This window comes from Phalacrocorax aristotelis, chromosome 3 (genome assembly GCF_949628215.1).
Source record: "Phalacrocorax aristotelis chromosome 3, bGulAri2.1, whole genome shotgun sequence".
Lineage (NCBI taxonomy): Eukaryota > Metazoa > Chordata > Aves > Suliformes > Phalacrocoracidae > Phalacrocorax > Phalacrocorax aristotelis.
Window position 1 is genome coordinate 64,316,752 of NC_134278.1, and position 17,186 is coordinate 64,333,937.

At 42.1% G+C, this 17,186-nt stretch overlaps 2 protein-coding genes across 9 annotated transcripts in view; both read right to left on the reverse strand.

The window, feature by feature from the left end:
* The window catches only part of MAP7 (microtubule associated protein 7), a 123,085-nt gene extending 116,428 nt beyond the window's left edge, over positions 1–6,657 (reverse strand). For 4 of the 7 annotated variants that reach the window (XM_075087719.1, XM_075087718.1, XM_075087722.1 and 1 more), the window contains exon 1: positions 6,295–6,428. In XM_075087719.1, the coding sequence (XP_074943820.1) occupies positions 6,295–6,340 (46 nt within the window). In that variant the 5' untranslated portion in view covers positions 6,341–6,428. Of the gene's footprint in view, positions 1–6,294; positions 6,429–6,572 lie in introns of those variants that run through there. The other 3 variants (XM_075087716.1, XM_075087720.1, XM_075087721.1) reach the window with 3 other exon arrangements.
* A 2,521-nt stretch (positions 6,658–9,178) lies between these two features.
* Positions 9,179–17,186, reverse strand: part of MAP3K5 (mitogen-activated protein kinase kinase kinase 5) — a 109,140-nt gene continuing 101,132 nt past the window's right edge. The window contains exons 26-30 of one of the 2 annotated variants that reach the window (XM_075087700.1): positions 15,684–15,924; positions 12,750–12,862; positions 11,754–11,866; positions 10,812–10,888; positions 9,179–9,987 (exon numbers count right to left, since the gene is read on the reverse strand). In XM_075087700.1, the coding sequence (XP_074943801.1) occupies positions 9,927–9,987; positions 10,812–10,888; positions 11,754–11,866; positions 12,750–12,862; positions 15,684–15,924 (605 nt within the window). In that variant the 3' untranslated portion in view covers positions 9,179–9,926. Of the gene's footprint in view, positions 9,988–10,811; positions 10,889–11,753; positions 11,867–12,749; positions 12,863–15,298; positions 15,501–15,683; positions 15,925–17,186 lie in introns of those variants that run through there. The other variant, XM_075087699.1, reaches the window with a different exon arrangement.

Below are 17,186 nucleotides of genomic sequence, written 5' to 3' on the forward strand. Positions count from 1 at the left end.
GCAGCTGAGCCAGCAGCCACGATGCCTACAAGACCCCCGAGCAGGAGGCAGTTCCACCAGGAAACACACCTCTGCACATGTGCTCCAGCACAGAAGGCTTCTCTTGGAGGTGACCTCTTCCAGGTTTCAGCTGTCCCCCTGACGTGAGCAGTGCCACACAATGGACCAAGGGGTGTTAAGAACTCCTCAGAAGTGACTGAAGAGAAGGTAAGCATTAACGAGTTTTACTCCTGTCGATTAAAACTGAACCTCTGTGCATTCCCATGCGCAGGAAAATCGCGGAGAAGGCTGGGAGCCCTGCCCTGTTCTGACTCATATTCACTCATCACAGCAAAAGACTGTGAACATTGAGGCAGGAATCTCACCATCCACAAATACTTTGAACACATACACACCAATAAAACAATCAAATACGAGATGTACATTAACTAGTCTTGTTACATTTTTTAATTAAATGGGTTTACATAGTATGACTAATAAAAAAATTGCACAATGTGTACCACGATGAATAAAAACATATTAGATCATTCTTAGCCAATACTTTTTATTTATATATAAACAGAACAATATTGATTGAGGCCCTATAGCAGAACATAACGTGAAACTTCAGCCAATGCTCAGTTAAATAAGGAAAGGCCACAAGGAATGGGGTCTTTGCAGGCCAGTAGGTAACAAGAATTCAGTAGAAGACAGAAGTCATCAATGCTAATTACCCTACTAATTAACAGCCTGGGCAGCACTGCTACAGATTCTCTCTGTAAAAAGAGCTTATTTTTTAAACGTCTAGCTTGGATATGCCTCAAGAGAACCAAGCACTTCTACAGCACTCAAAATTAAGAGCACTTATGTACATACTAAGCTTTTTGGTAGAAACGTGAATGTACTTCAAAGAAAAGGCAATATGCCAAGACCAAATTAAAATTTTCTCTACTGCTGTATTACTGACAGTACCAGATGGATGGAACCCTGTGAACTACTTTGTGCTGTGTTAATTACCAGTGCTCTCCTAACATCTTACTTCCCAACACGTTGCTTAGAAAGTGACCAAGGAGCCTGTACTTTTAGATTCCATTAACTTTAAGGGGAGAACCCATTAGGGTATCAGACACAGACATGAGAAATACTTGGAGGCATCAAGGCATCAATGCATTATTCCCCACACACACACACACACCCCGCCCCAATAATCTAGTCTCACAGTGACTATCAGTCTGGAGCCCAAATCATGCCATCACTTATATCTCTGAAGAATCTCAAAGTCAACAGGAGTCAGGATTGCTAACTCCACCCATTTGGACAGTGAGGGAGCCTACCCCCCATATGTCATCTTAACAGGCAACTTAGGGCTCCTTTCCTTGAACTCCAACAGACCTCCTAGGATACGTATTTTCAGATTTTCTCCAAAGCCACAAAGGGCATAAATATACCTTCTACTTATTTTGATGGAAGAGAAGATTGATTTTAATGAAAGCAAATACAGCATGACTCCATGGCTCAGGAACAGCTGCAGAATTAAATCTGGACCAGTTTAACAAATGCATCATCTTCTCATAGTCTTTTTCACCTTAAACAAATACAGTGCTAGGAACAAATACCTGCTAGGAACTGTGGATAACAGGCTACATGCATATTATACATGTTTAACAGAAGTCACATACAGGTGATCTTCTTCCTGGGGTGGAGGAAAGGTGGGTGTGTAGAGAGTTACAACAACATTAGCAGCACGCTGTGGCTTGTATTGTGGGTCTAGGCTTACGCACATTTTCTCAAGTAGAAAAGAAAATGTTGTTGCAAGATTATACAGTATTTACATAATCGACGCAATTATTGCACTGATCTATTTAATTACCTTTACTACCACAAATGTTTTTCAGCAGTAAAGTATTAAACTTGTTTATCTCTGACAGTAATAAACCAGCCATCATACAAATAAAATGGTAGCCATCTCAGATTACAGCAAACTTAAAATTTTTAGAGTTTGAAATAGCACATATGAAAGAACATCCATTTTTCATATCAAGCCCAAGTAAAATGGCAATGCTTACTGCTTTAGCTAGACTAGTAGAGGAAGGAGCACATAAGGCAGCTGCTCCAGCATCATTTAACAGGCCTGATATTTTTGTGAACCCAGAGGTTTTTTGTGGCAGTGTTTGGTTTTGGGTTTTGTTTGGGTTTTTATTTTTGTTGTTTGGCTGGTTTTGTGTTTGTTGAGTTGTTTGGGTTTTTGTTTTTTGTTTTTTTTTTTTCCCCATCCCCACCCCTTATTTTACACTAGCAGCGCTGGGAGTAGGTGGGTGGAGAAAGCCAGCCTGACTCACCTTACACAATATGCATATAAAAAGGCTTGTTCAAACTCTTCCACAGCATGTAATCCTTGCACAAACATTACTTGGCCAAATAAAGATACTAAGAGACAGTACTTTACCAGCTTTCTAAAGCTGAGGGATGGCTTCTATAAGGATTTTAACTTGTTCATCCACACTCCTAAATTTAATTTAGTTGTATCATTTTAATTCTACAAGCTACTGATAAAGCAGAGTCTCTGCATTCAGAGCTACAGTACTAAGGGAATTATTACTGTAGGACCAACTAAGTAATTGTAAGGTCTGGTAGAGAATTTCAAAGCTTGAATAGGTTTTAATCAGAGAAGGGTGGCAACAGAAGAATTACAGATCCTCAATATATATATATTAAAAGAGAGAAAATATCCACAATAGGGCTAACGTTTAAATAATTGGGGATGGAAATTAGAGTACTCTAACAACATACACACTTCCTACACTTTTAGCGTTGGTAAGCTTATGCTATCACAGTAATAAAACATTTACTTCAAACCTCCACGAGGTCTCGCTCCCTGGTATAGGTGGTTTAAGGCTGAAGTCAGAGCAAAGGGCAACGGCTGAAGCACGGGTAGCTCTCAGGCCGCGTGGGGGACAGCGAGGAGAGCCGGGCCGGTGCCCTAGTGCCGGCAGCCAGGCGCCCCCCGGCCCCCACACCGCCAGGGGAAGGCAGGCGCCCTGCGCCCGGCTGCTCCCCGGGGAGGGAACGGGACCCCTCCTCGCCGGGCAGAGACAGACACGGCGTGTGAAAATGCAACGCACATCCCCTCCGTCCAAACACTTCAACGCAGCTGGGAAGGAGCCGTGGGGAACCGAACGGCGTTCTAAGCCGCCACCTACCGTATTCCTGCCGTACCTTTGTGCTTACTCTGTAACGCACCCATTTGTTTAAAGAAAAAAAAAACAAAACACAATAAGCTAAAACTTTATTTATTCGATGTGGAATCGAATGGAGAAAATACCAGGGCTAACAAGCACTGGATGAAACATGTCCCCAGTTGTTACAGAGAGAACACCTCAGTGTTTGGCTGTAACAAGCCAACTAGCACCGACACCATTTAAAGTGCAGACTTGCTTTGCTGCAAGAACAGAATAATATTGAATTCACTTAGAAAAAGAACACTAACTAGGAGAGTATGCAAAATCATTAAAGTTTTTTTTGCAACGACCCAAGCACATTGCTCCCTCTGGCACCCCATCCCCTAGGCAAATTGTTACCTGTGCACAGAGGTGGCCCAGAGCGCAGGTGGGGAAGCCTCCCAGGCAGAGACCTGCCTATGCTTATGGGCGGGCAGCCATAAAATGAGGTAACTTCGAAGCTTCTCTGTTTGGTATTCCCCACAAGAGGGCCCCTCTCATCTTGGAAATCACTGAAAAGCTTTTTAGCACTGAAAGATGCTCAAATAGCTATGATTAAAAAAATTCTAACTGGTGTAAGTTAGTATACCCCCTTAGCACTGCACTCATTTTGCCATCTATGCATTTATGAATGGCAGAGTAAAAAAAAACATCACCCTGATAGTTAAGCCATTCACCAAAAAAAAGCTAGTTAAGTGCAGCAGACCATCTACCCAACAAAAAAGGGATCCACTTGTAACATTGCTCTGCAAAGTCCTCATGGTGTTGTTAAAGCTTTCCCCAGGATCAGCTCTGAAAGGCTGTATATGTAGCCACAGGAGGGGAAAGGGAAAAAAAAAACCTGAACACACACCACAAACACACATGCAGCTACTTATCTGGTTTGTTTTGTTTTTTAAACAGGAGCAATGCGTCAACCAGTAGGTAATTTCACCAAACCAGGATGGGAGGTTGACCTTCCTGAGGAGCCAAATCAAGACACAGGTGTTCTGCTTGCAGAGCAGACCGCAGCCAAAGCCATCCACACCGCCCTCCCTGGGCACACGCATCTGCCACAGAGCAGCTCCCTGATGTGCTATGAGGGTGTTCCTGTTTGTGAACACCTGGAAAGCAGCCTGTGCAGAAACACAGAAACCCCAAAGAACCTCAACAGACAACAAACAGCTTCACAGAAAAAGTTTAACTTTCATTTCACACTTGAGGAAGTTTTCAATGAACTTTGACAGCACAAAGCAATTTAAACTCAAAATACTCAACAACTCACACAAGCAGATACACCTCCTGTCTACAAATATGCCCTAATGAGAGTTCAACACAGTGACATGAGATGCAGCTACAAAGCAAACTCAGAATAAATTGGTACCTAAGTCCTTTTAAAACTATATATATATATGTAAAACACATACCACCTGGCAGCTCATCTCCAGTTTTGATAATTATAAAAAGTTTGATAATACAGGGTTGTTGGTTTTTTTTTTTTTTAAATAACATCAACAAAGTAAGATTGATAACTTGAAGAGAGTTTGTTAAACATGGCTTTTAAATTAGATTGGCTAAAACACATGGCTAAAAATACATTGACAGCCAGTTCTTCCTGTGGAAAGTGAGGTTAATGTGGTTGCAGACTCTGAAACCCATAGGATAACAGATGCACATCCTTTCTGAAGCTGAGCTTTAGAGCAATATCTGGGAGTAACTTGTAAAAACGATTTCTGAGCAAAAGCACTATACTGCTAACATTAATAAAGACAGCATTTGGATGGGTCTGCCCACAGTTGTTGCTTGTGACTGCATGCCCACGTTATATAAAATATGTGCTAAAAATATTATATTGTGGAAACAGTTAATTAGCCAACAGCCATATGGCCTATTCGTATGTTATTTTGATGAAAAATGTCACTCTGTGATTCAGAGATAAACTTGGATGTATGTTAGAAGAGTGAAGGGCTGGCAAAGGGCGAGTGGAATAGTACTATGGAAGGAGGAAAAAAAGATAAAAAGGAGAGGACTGAAAAGCTGGAGTCAGACTTCACAGTCCAGCAAGCAGCACTCCCAGTGAACATGCCAGAAAGGCAACCCCTCCACTGCCTGCAAAAGCAAACAGCATCCGTGCCTACAGCAGCGATACAGCAGTCAATCCGCTTGCATAAGCCAAAATCTCCTCCCTGCACCCTCCTCGCCCTTAGGACAAAATAAAAGCGTTTTAAACTCTCCTGAAGCGTGCATCCTTCCTCAGAGATGTCGGAACACCTCCCTGCTTTCCCCGTAGGAAGCATGGGCTTGCAGAAGCCCGTCACTTGCCCGCCTTTGAGGCACAGCCCAGCGCCCAGGTCGCCGCCGACCGCCCTCCGGCGGGGCGCAGGCCCCAGGCCCGGCTCCGGCAGCCACCCACCGCCACCGAGCCGCGACCCCACCGGGCCACCCCTTCCCCGCCGCCGGGGCTCACCTCCTCCCTGTTAGCCGGGCGTCGCGGGCATTCACCCCAAGTGCGGGAGCTCGCCGCGACCTCGGCTCCCGCTCACACTCGCTGCCCCGCACGCCCCGGCCTCCCCCTCCGCGCCCCCGCGGGCCCCTTCCCCGCCGCCCGGGCCGGGCCTCCCCCCCGCGGGGCTCAGCACCCCCACGGCCGCCCCGTCGCGGTGAAGGCGCCCCGCGGCACACCGAGGCCCAAAGGCTGGGGCGCGGGGGAGAGAGGGGCTGTGCCCCCACCGCGTCCCTACCCGGGAGTCTCGTCGTTACGGCGGGGCAGTGACCGGGCGCGCCGCCCCCACCGGCGCGACTATGCCCGCCGTGACGGGCCGGGCCGGGCCGCAGCGCCCCTGCGTGTGGCCGCTCCGCCGGCTGGCGCTCGGGCCGGGTCCGCAGGCAGCGGTTCGCGGCGGGCGACCCCCGGGGGAAGGGAGGGAAGCCCCCCGCAGCCCGGCGCACGGCGGGTACTGGCGGCCCCGCACCTGTTGCGAGCGAGGGAGGCCAGTGCCGGGCCCCGCTACGCTCCCGCTCCTCACGGCCGCCCGCGGCCATCCGGGCGCGCAGGAGCCGGGCCGCACCGCACCGCTCCCCGCACCAACCCCGACCCTAACCGCCGGCAGCACCTCACCTGCGGGGCGCCGGTACCCGCCGCTCCTGCCCGAGGCCTCCGCCATGTCTCCTCCTCGCCGAACGCGGCTGCTCCGCCCCGCGGATCCGCGGCTCCGGGCAGGTGAGAGCGCCACGTCCCCCCTCCGCCGGCGGCGGCGGGCTCAGCCCGGGAGCAGGTGAGGGCGGGCCCGGCGCCCGCGGGCGGGTAACGGCCGCCCCTCACGGGCAGCAGACCCCGCCGCCCTCCGGGGCGGGGGCGCAGCCGGCTCCCGCCGCAACCCCGCTCTACCCACGCACCGGCGTTTCCCCAGGTGTGCTCGTTCTCCTCGGAGGGGTTCGGGGCTCCCGCCGCATTGGCACAGCGCATTGGGTACCGGCGCGGAGAGAAACAGCAGGTTTTTGGGATGGTGGGCTGTGCCCCGCAGGTGTCTCGACAGCAGGTGGGGGGGTGGCGGTGGCCACCTCCCAAGCCCAGGCGGTGTGCTGCGTTGTCTGGGCAGGAACCGCACTGCTGTCGTCTCGTTATTGCAGCACACGATTAACACAGCTGGATATATACCCTAAGCTTCCTGCAACGCCTGGCTTCCAAAATGTGGTTCTGTAAAGAGTTGTCCATGCATCAGTCCTTTCTGTAAAGGTCGTGGTCTTGTTACCTCTTCCCTTCAGTTCGCCTAAACTTGCCCTAAGCTGATTTCTGGTGATCATGTGTTTCTCTTAAAAGTGTGCTGAGTCTGAATTAAAACATAATTTTATTTTGCATCTGCTTGCAGGTAATACCAGTCATCAGAACTACAGTTGAAGGAGGATGAATTAATCAGGCAACTCATGGTAAACAGCTGTGGCATGCACACTCGTAAGAGGATGGAGAGCTGCACCTCCCTCCAACTGGCACGCTGCATGGAACAAACTTCCACCACCATGCAGAACGTCCTCCTTTCGCAAACAGTTACATTCAGGGCATTAAGGTCTTCTTCCAGGGGAAGGGAGGATGGATGTTTTCTTGCACCAGGAGCCATATGTGCTCTAGAACAGAAGGAACTGGGGCTTGTGTGATGAACATGCCCTGTAGTTTACAGGCAGAATATGTGTGCTACAAGAACAGGCTGGGCTCTATGCTGAAAGGTGCAAGAGACTCCAAAACCAGCATGGCCTTGGTCAGGTTTTCATTTCTGCGTTCTGCCTCGTTCATTAAGCAGGGGTGGAAAGGTATCTCTCGGTCAGCCTGAGCCCTGGATTGCAACAGCATTAGTCAAGGATCAAGAGACCATCCAAACTCAGAGGGAGTGGTATGCCCTATAGTTAAAAGGTTGCCCTCGGCAAAATCCTCCACTAAAATATAATGTGTCCTTACAACATAATCTTAAATGCCTCGCTTGTGGTCCATGTAGGCATCCACCAGCATATTCAGGGAGCCAGGCTGAGAGTCCAGGCTGACCTGTCTGATGCATTCTGTCCCAAAATGTTTCTTCATGTTCTGTCCAAGGATATAAAAAGTAACACATCTAGCACAATCTGTATGAAGTAGCCTAAAACAGGGACATTACATAAGCTTTTGTGCGCAGATCTAGTACACAGATAGATAAGCTATGCTGTTCAGGGAACCGCATTCAGACCAATTCATGATTTTTCAAGTAGTGTTAAGCGTACACGGCCCAACTTAGGTACACATCAGACTTACCTAGTCTTACAGTGGAGAACACAGAACTGATTGCTGAGCAGAAGCCACCTTGGGTCAGGTGAGGCCAGCAATGAACTATAGGAATTAATTCCCAGCTGGTGCCAAGGCTAGGTCTCATGGAGACATGAAAATGATTCCTCGATCACACTCCCTTCTCTTACACATAGCTGGCATTACTGAGCACCCTGAGTCATAGATAATAGAGAACAGGCTGCATGCTTTCAAAGTTTCAACACACAAATAAAGCAATGCAACTACATTCTAGTCTGTTCATGCTGCATGAAATCAGAGGTTTTCAAACTGTAATCATGGACTGATACAGGATCATGTTTCACACAAAAATCAAATTTGGGGAGTTCTTTGTCCTAGGGTCACTTTTCCATGGGTAGATGTTTTTTTAGTTGCTCTGTGTTTTGCAAGTCCACCTCCACCGCTGGTCTTTTTCCAGTGCTTAAAACTACCTTGAAATGGTACTGTTTTCTGCTGTAAGAGCAGTAAAAATTCTTAGACATCAAGCTCTTTCTCCTGAAAGGCAGTTATGCTTTTGGAATGAGTTGAATCTATCTGTGCCCAAGTAGCATTGGAACCATCTTTGGAGTTTTTTTAAAAAAAAAAATTTAAAAAATCTAGAGTTATTTAATCTACTGTTCTTTGTTGAGCCTTTTTTAAAAATATGTAGTTGTTGGGTTTTAGTCAGCAAATTACTACATACATGTTAGGACAACATGTTTATGTTTAGAAAAAAATATTTAATTTTCTTTGAAAATACTTGCTAGACCTGAAAAATTCAAGGCATAAACTGTTGACTGATTACCAAGGCTCATGAAGAAAGAAGCAGCCTCTGTCCAGGCAAGTCGTACAACAGAATTTTTTGCAGCTGCCCCCTAAAAAGCCGATGATACCCAGTGCTAGAATGCTGGGGTGACAATGAGAATGGATGGACAGGGAATATCCACCATCCTTTCTCCTTATATATGATAAAAGACATATTGCATAAATAGAAGACGACAACAGGCCACGACGACAGGCCATTCATTTCTCAAGTCAAGCAGATCACCCGAAGAAGAATTTTGTTTGGCCCTGGAGCAGATGGATTGGCTACTGGCCTGTCAGTACAGGAATTAGACTGAACAGGAAAACCAAGAAAAGATTCAAAGCTATGATTATCAAACTCAAAGCACAGTAACTTCAACATGTGTCAGAAAGGTTCCCTTGATACTCAGTATGATTTTTTTCCTTTTTTATTCCAATATTTTCCAGTTCTACACCTTTATTATTTCAGAAGTCCAAAAATATAGCAAAAAGTAAGTGTTAGGTTCTTTTTATTTTCAACTGTGTATGTCAGAGATAGCTTTAGAACAAGCTAACATTACTGTGATTCAGGTGTATGCAACTGGTACAGTTCAGTAGTACATAAACAACTCTAAAACAAATGCACCATAGAACTTAAATTACCAAAAATAAACAATATTAAACGATGTAGGGCAGTAGGTAAAAACAATTACCTTCAGGCCTTGCACACTAAAAGAAAAATATCTATTTATGTTTGAAATTATGAAGTTCTACTATAGATTATTGAGATATATTACAAAGAAAAAGAAACATGAGAAGTTGTCACATTTTGGTTTTGTTCCAGTGATGTAGTCACATGAAATCTTCCATCAGTTTTTCATGAAATTAACATCTAGTTACTTTAACTACAATATTTCATGAGTTTATACTGGGTTTTTGTTTTGGTTTTTTTTAATTTTTGAAAAACTTGTATGTAAAAACATTTAAAGTAAAATAAGGTTGCAGGTTGTTTACAGATTCCTTATGGATTACAGGATTAAACGCAGTCAGGAAGCTGCAGTGTTTTTAACATTGGTAAACAAGTACTGGATTAAAGTGCAACGGTCCTTCTGACAGCACACCTGCTCTGTGCTGAAAGGAAATCTTCTCCTCTCTGCAGAGAAGCGAAGAAAAAAAATCTGTCAGGCGTGTTTCTCTCGAAAGTCAGTGATGGCCTTCCAGAGTGTGCATAGCATTCCTCCTCTGCAACGAAAAATCATAAAGATGCTCAGGTACAAAAATACTCTCTAGCCTGAAAGCATTCCAGTTTAGGTGCCTTCTGATTTTCTTGCTCTGTTTTTGACCAATGCAGTTCAGTGGGAAGGCTGATCAAAGGTGAAATTCAGCACGCAATACCCAAATAGAGAACAGAGTCCTTTTCTGATTACAGTACACGGGCAATCTTTCCACATTTCAGATGCCTGCTTTCTGGAATTCAGACTTCTGGTCCAAAAGGCCCTGCATAACCCCTAGCAGACTTGCAATGTTATGAAAATGTCAATTATGAGAAATTCTTAACCTGCCATTTTAATTTTAAAAGTTTTATGTAGTTATTTTAAAACTGACTGGGCACACACATAGTGTTTGATAACATCTATTGTTTCTACTTAACCTTAGTTCTGTGGTGACCCACGCACCTGGCATGATTAGGTGAAATCTAGTATTAGTTGCAGACTATAAGTAGTATTTCTAAAGTTTGATGACAATTATAAGCTACAGAAGGTTTTCCTATCTCCACCTTTTTAAATAAAAGCAAGGCTCTAATGGGATATCCAGTGTCTCCAGGTATAAGATAAAAACTTTAATTAAATTTTCCCTTTGCTTTCCTTTAATTGAAAAGTTTATTTTAAAATTTAAACAGTATCAGCTATTTATCAGGAATGCATCAGTATAAGACGACATACTGGAAAGTGTTGCTTATTTTAAATTAATACTGCACAATCCAATAAATAGGGCTTAGTATAACTTATTTTGTCTTGTAACAAAACCCACTCCTGCTCAGAGTTCATTTAAGTGTGAAGCATTACCTCAGTCTCAAACATTTCAGATCATCTCGTGTAACATAGCAGAGAACATCCATTAATGTATAGTCTTCAGCCAAGAACTACAAAAGACATTTAAATGAACACTGTTAGAAATATAATCTTACTTTCTACCATATAACTTTACTATATATTATATATTCTACTATATAACTTTATATACCATCTGCCCTCAAAAACCAGAAGTTTAGAAGAAACCTAGAATTGGGCCAAAATCCACACTGCTTCTAGAAATACAGTTAAACTACTTAATTTTTATACCCTATACTCTACCTTGGCATACCAGGCACAGCTTGGTGTAATGCTTTTCTGGCATTTCTATTGCTATCACTGATATCTCAGAGTCACAGACTTCAATGAAAGCAAAATAGAGCATAATTAACACCACATCTCACCCACGAGGAAGTTGAAAACAGCAGTTAAGACCTACCTTTTCAAAAGTGGCATCTAAAATTTTATGTACTTGAATTTCGAGGAACCTTTGATCTGCTCTGTAGGAGTGATAACTATATGCAGGTTTTCCCAAGTCAGGTGAAATTCTGAGATGCTCAACACCTCTAAAATTATATAAATTTGCTGCAGAGCAGACTGATCTACTTCAGGAGATTTCACTTCAACACAGTTAGCTAAGGGTGAACATGTACCCTGTATGCAGGGTATAATCAGCAGGAACTGCTGCAATGTAGAGACACTGAAAAATTATGAACCAAAGCAATATTGTTTTATACCAGGGACATATTATTCCTTTATTCCTAATCAGATATAGGAATTATTAACAATACTGTATTTTTATGAAAGCCTTCATATTCATATCTTTTTCCTGTCCCCTCAAAACGTGCTAAAGTAATGATAAAGGTTTGGTATCTTCTTGCATCAAGTCACAAAACCGTACTGCAACTGTGTCAGAGGGAACAGAATCATTGCTACCTTGTTTATCGTGGCTTCATCAGCTCCTTGAACACTCAGCCAGTTTATGAGATCAGGGTCTTCAGTCCCTGTACCAGTGGAATGATGGTGACAGACAGACAATCCAGGAATATCTAGATAAAGCATTTTTGGGAAAAGGTTTTGTGTTGCTAAAGCAACCTCTTGTCATTTTTGACTGCTGAAGCACTTTCTTCAGTGAGCTTTCCCTTCAAGCTTAGAATACCAGTATCCCCATAAATAAAGGTAAATGTCAATTCCCAAAGCACATGCTTAATTACAGCTTATAGAGAGTTATATGCCAACTACAGTACTTGGTTAGGGGCACAGTTAAAGCAGTGTGAATGTTGACACAGATACAATTTCTGGCCTCTTCATTAAATGGCTACAGTAGTACAAGGCACATCAATTTCACTGTAACTTTCCACACTAACATCGATTTAACTGAACTGTTCAGTGAAACTCATAAAATTGGTGCGTAGGCAATGCCTTAGACTGAGGATCAGCTGCTTTTGGGAAGCGGCACTTCTCTGAAGCACATTACATGGAAATTTCAAACTGCATTAGCACTTCCACCTTCCTCAGGGCAGATGCATATCAAACTCAGCCTCTCTCAGTAAGCTTTAAGTTGTATTTACATTGCACTGATTAGATCCTCCTGAAAATTCAGTGTAATAATTGGAACAGCCTGTAATCAAAGCACACATACCTAAACAGGCTATATCCTCTTTAGAAATAATATTTATTCTGTAGGATATGAGCGTTGTATGCTTCCATATAATCACAATCAAAAATATTTAAATTATACCATTTCTTGTACTGTGATTAACAAATTCAGTAATTCGTTTCCACAACATACATTCTTACTTCAAAGCAAACCCTACCAGAAGCAGCATCATAAAGCATCTTTGCTGAGACTAGCTCAATAAAAAGTTTAGCTGCTGCTGCCTTCATCTGTAACCAGTATGAAACTTCACCTTGAAACTTCTTCTCACTTACCTATCGGCTGTGACCTAAGCTGTAGGTTTCTGATCTCTTGATCTTTTTCTTCTATAGCTTGATGTAAGAGAACTTGAAATTCTCTCTCCTTTTGAACCAACTCCTCCAATAACCTGTTAAGTAACAGGAAGGAAGCACACATTTTCTTAAGTAATTTCAAATTTTCAGGAGAGCAAAGATCTCGCTACACTTAAACTGGAAGCCTTCTTGAGAGAGACAAGGCCAGACTCCTTCAGCTTTCATGGGGATATCCTCTCACTATAGATTTATTATGACATATATCCAGACATAGCTCTTTTAATAAATACATAAAAAACCAAAACAAAACAAAAACTAAAACAAAAAAAACCCCACAAAATCCCCAAACGCACCAGCCTCCATGTAAACATCCATCCACTAAACAGGTGGTATGGTACAAAATTTCAGTGAAATTTCTACAGCTAGCATTCCGTTTTAAACAAAAGCGTGTAACTGAGAAGAACAAATATCCGTGTGGTTCATAAACCAAGGGCTAAACTTCTGTGACATAACCCTTTGTAAGGAAAAATACCAGTTTGCCCCTCTCTGCAGACATTTTCAAAGGTATAGCAAGGGCGGAGCTGTGGTGAAAATGTGGCAAAAAAACCTATGGTTGCATTTCTTAAATGGGGAAAAATATATTCTCATCCACACAAGGGCTATCCCTTCCGCACACACTAGGTACTTTGTGCCTACCCTCTTATGCTATATGAACAGTGAGAAAAAGAGGCAAAATACCAGGTGTCCTTTCCTAGGCAATTACTTTTGAGAATATCAAGCAGAAACAAATTGGAACCTATGTTTGACTTCCTTGATAACACAAACCCAGAGAAACCCAGAGACATTCAGTGGTCAGCACCTTGCGAACTGATCAAAGGAAAATAATCAGAATACAATGGAAAATTAGTATGTGAAACTGCTGCAATTTGTTATTTTGGAAAAGTGTTTTAGTAAAAAGGAGGACTTGTGAACAATATGTATTCAGGAACTTGGTCAGAGAAACTGGACATAGAGAACACACTCATAAGCCTATCACTGACTTCTAAGTCTTAGGAAGTTCTGCCTTTGAAGAATTGCAGCATTCCATCCTCCCTTCCTTGAAGCCTTTGTCAGCCTGAGAACTATGCAATAACTGTTCCATTTTCATACAATTTTTTTTTTAAAGTTGTATTTATACCTGTTGAGCAGTGCAACTTTTTTTCTGGGACACTGAAAGATAGGGACATTCTGGAACTTAACTAGAGAAAGCACCTTACTTGTCTTTGCACAGAAGTAAACTGCATCTCATATGATTGCTTTATGAAAACATCTAGTCCTACTTTTAGCTTGCACGCAGGCTTACCAGCAGCACAGTCGCATTTGAGTGCTTCCACACCTGAGCTAACAATTCTTAACAAGTCCACCCAGCACGTGAACACAACTGGTTTGTGTTTCTATGCACACCCACATCTTGGTTAATCTCAGTGCAGACTGATATTCTGTCCAGATAAGTGTGCAGTCACCTTTCAGTTAATTTATTCCTCCTCTATCAATTCTGGTTGAAAAAGGCCTTAGGATCAATAAAATCAACTATTTTCTCTTGATAACTGCTTGCTGCTTATGCCAATAAAGCTTTAATTAATATTTAAACAACTGTCCATAGTATTTATGTCAAAATTTCTGCATGAATGACATGATGTGATTATTGGGCCAAAGGCTTTGCATTTGAGAAATTTACAAAAACAACAATCTAGAAAACAGTACCTCTACGAATTTATCACTTCTGATGCTACTCCCCAACATAAACTTGGGAAGTAAGCCAATCTAAATTATTTATGTCTTTATTGAAGTGTATCAATAAGGCAATCAAAATATTTCTCAGTGGTCAACACAAGCAAAAAAATAAATTGTAACATAAGAACTCAAAAATACTGATACTTTATTAAAAACTTACAGTCTAATGAATTATTCTAGTTATGGCAAAATTCTTGGACACGTTTAAAAGTAAAGTGCAATTTAACATTTAAATTAAAATTGGAACATTACAAAGAATGTTCTAGCAGTGTAACAACTGTCTTATTAAAGACTTCGCTATCAAGGTCATTTTCAAAATTTATGAGGTTAGTAAGAAATCCAATGTCATAAATTGGATGCTGCAACAGCTAAAATATCTGCTTTAAACAGACTATCTGGTATATTTTAATGAAAACAAAATTACTTAGAAAATTATTTGGATAAAATAATGTAGAGAAATTTGTCTCTGACATTTCTTAAACAAACAAAAACACCCAGAACAACCACTTCTCAAGTTTAAAGTGGAATACGTATATTTCTGAAAAAAAATCCATTGTCTAATTTTCTGGCTTATTTCTTCTTTTAAACACCACACCTATTTTTCCCATCTTTCTCTGATGAACAAAATTTGATGAGCAAAATTTATTGAACAAAAAGGTAACGCTTGTTGGTAAGCACAGATCCTGCTGCAGTGAATTCTGTGCACTAAGGTCTGAAGCAGTTTCCTTGTGGAGTTCTTGTGTAGCTGTCAACTAGCTTGAGTTCATTCCCCAGGAATAACTGTAGAAAAGAACAGCAAGTTCTGCCTTGATGGAAACAAAACATAACCCCATTCATCAGCCATACACAGCATACGAAGGAGAGATAAAGCAGAAGCTTGGCTACAAGCTCAGTTTTTTCAGACCTTCCTTGAAAGGGCACCTGAAGTCAAGACTGACCTTCACTTGCATCACTATTGTTCTGCAATGAATAAAAGTAGTGTAAGTGATCAGTCACAGCTAAACAATGACCATCATTTATATAAACAATTTGCAGTACTATGGAATTTTGATACTGTCACTACTATTCTAGCACATATATTTTAAAAGCAAGACAATACATACTGTCACAAGTAGGCTAGTGTCTCTTGATATCCAAACTTACCTGTTTGTCTCTAATTTTAGCCTGCCCAGCTGGACACTCAGTGACCTGTGAACAGCCTGGGAGTCATGGGATACCGTAGAGCTGAGTGTGCTTACACCTGAGGTAGCTACTGCATCTTCCATGACGATGCAAGGCTGTTGGATAGTTTGATTTTGAGGCTGTTCATCTTGATCTTCAACTTCTATATCGTCTTGATCCGCTGTATCACTTTCAGATGCAAGACTAAAATGTGGCCTCAATTCTATTAGTAACATTAAAATATAAGCAAAAGAAAAAACATTAAAGACGCTAAACATTAAAACAAAAGCAGACCTAAGTGAATATTTACAGCTTTGGTTAAACTGAACCTGAAATTTCTGTAGCAAGATAGCAGATCACACAGAATCCCACATAATCACAGAATCCCAGGTTGGAAGAGACCTCATATTCTAGGACTTTAAGATCACTCAGACTACCACAGCATCTTAGCTTTGCTGATTATTATTCAGCCTATCAAATTGTCAAAAGTTCTAAAAAATAAAGATCTGGATAAACAGGATTCCAGATTTGGCTAGCATTTTGCGTCAAATTGTGCCGAAGTACTATGTGCAGCAGAAGTACTTTCTTTTGCTTTATTCCATTCTCAGTGGTTTGTAATTTCTTATGTCTCACCTGTAATGTTTTGTTAAACAAATAACCGTTATTTCTCTTACATCCATCTATTCTTCTTGTTGCTATTCTGGCATATTTAGCATTCTTTCATAATAAGAATACTGTGTTCACCAAAAAAATGTATCCAAAGATACAGAGAGGAAACAAAAAACAGGCCCCTTTTTTCCTGACAACTAAAAGTAGCACACTTCCCTTCTACTCATCAGAGAGAGCACTGCCTATTTTGTAATGATGTACATGCACAAAATGTCGGACAAACCTATACGCGTACTCTGGTTTCTGTTATTCCGCATTTGAACTACATACCAGAGCTTACCAGGTACGCAATATATGTACACAAGATCTTACATGCCCACAAACCCTATTATTGCAACAACAACATCTGTTTGTTAATTCTAACCATTTAATATAAATCTACCTTCCTTCCTTCCTTCAATTGTGGCTTCTTATTGCTGAGCACTCCCTTTAGTCTCCTCACCAAAACATACTTTTTTCCCCCTGAATCACACTTGGTTTTTGTAGGTTTTTGGCCTTTCTGCTGAAGAACAAATACATTTCTTCTTTACAAAAGGGATATTAGTTCCTTGATCCACTTCATCTCTTCATTTCAATGCTACATACCTTTTTCAAGGCTGAACATACTGAGATCAGCAGAGCTGTGCTTCCCCTAAATTAAGGGCAGCACATTTATTGCTAGGCAAATATGTCTGAATTTGCTTTGAACTTCTGCATTACATTAATAAGAACAGAAGTTCACTTTGCCATTGTTCACCACCAGGCAGTATAACTATATGGCATCTGCTTTGTACCACTCTTAAAACATCCCATAACTTTTAGAAGTATTAAGGCCAG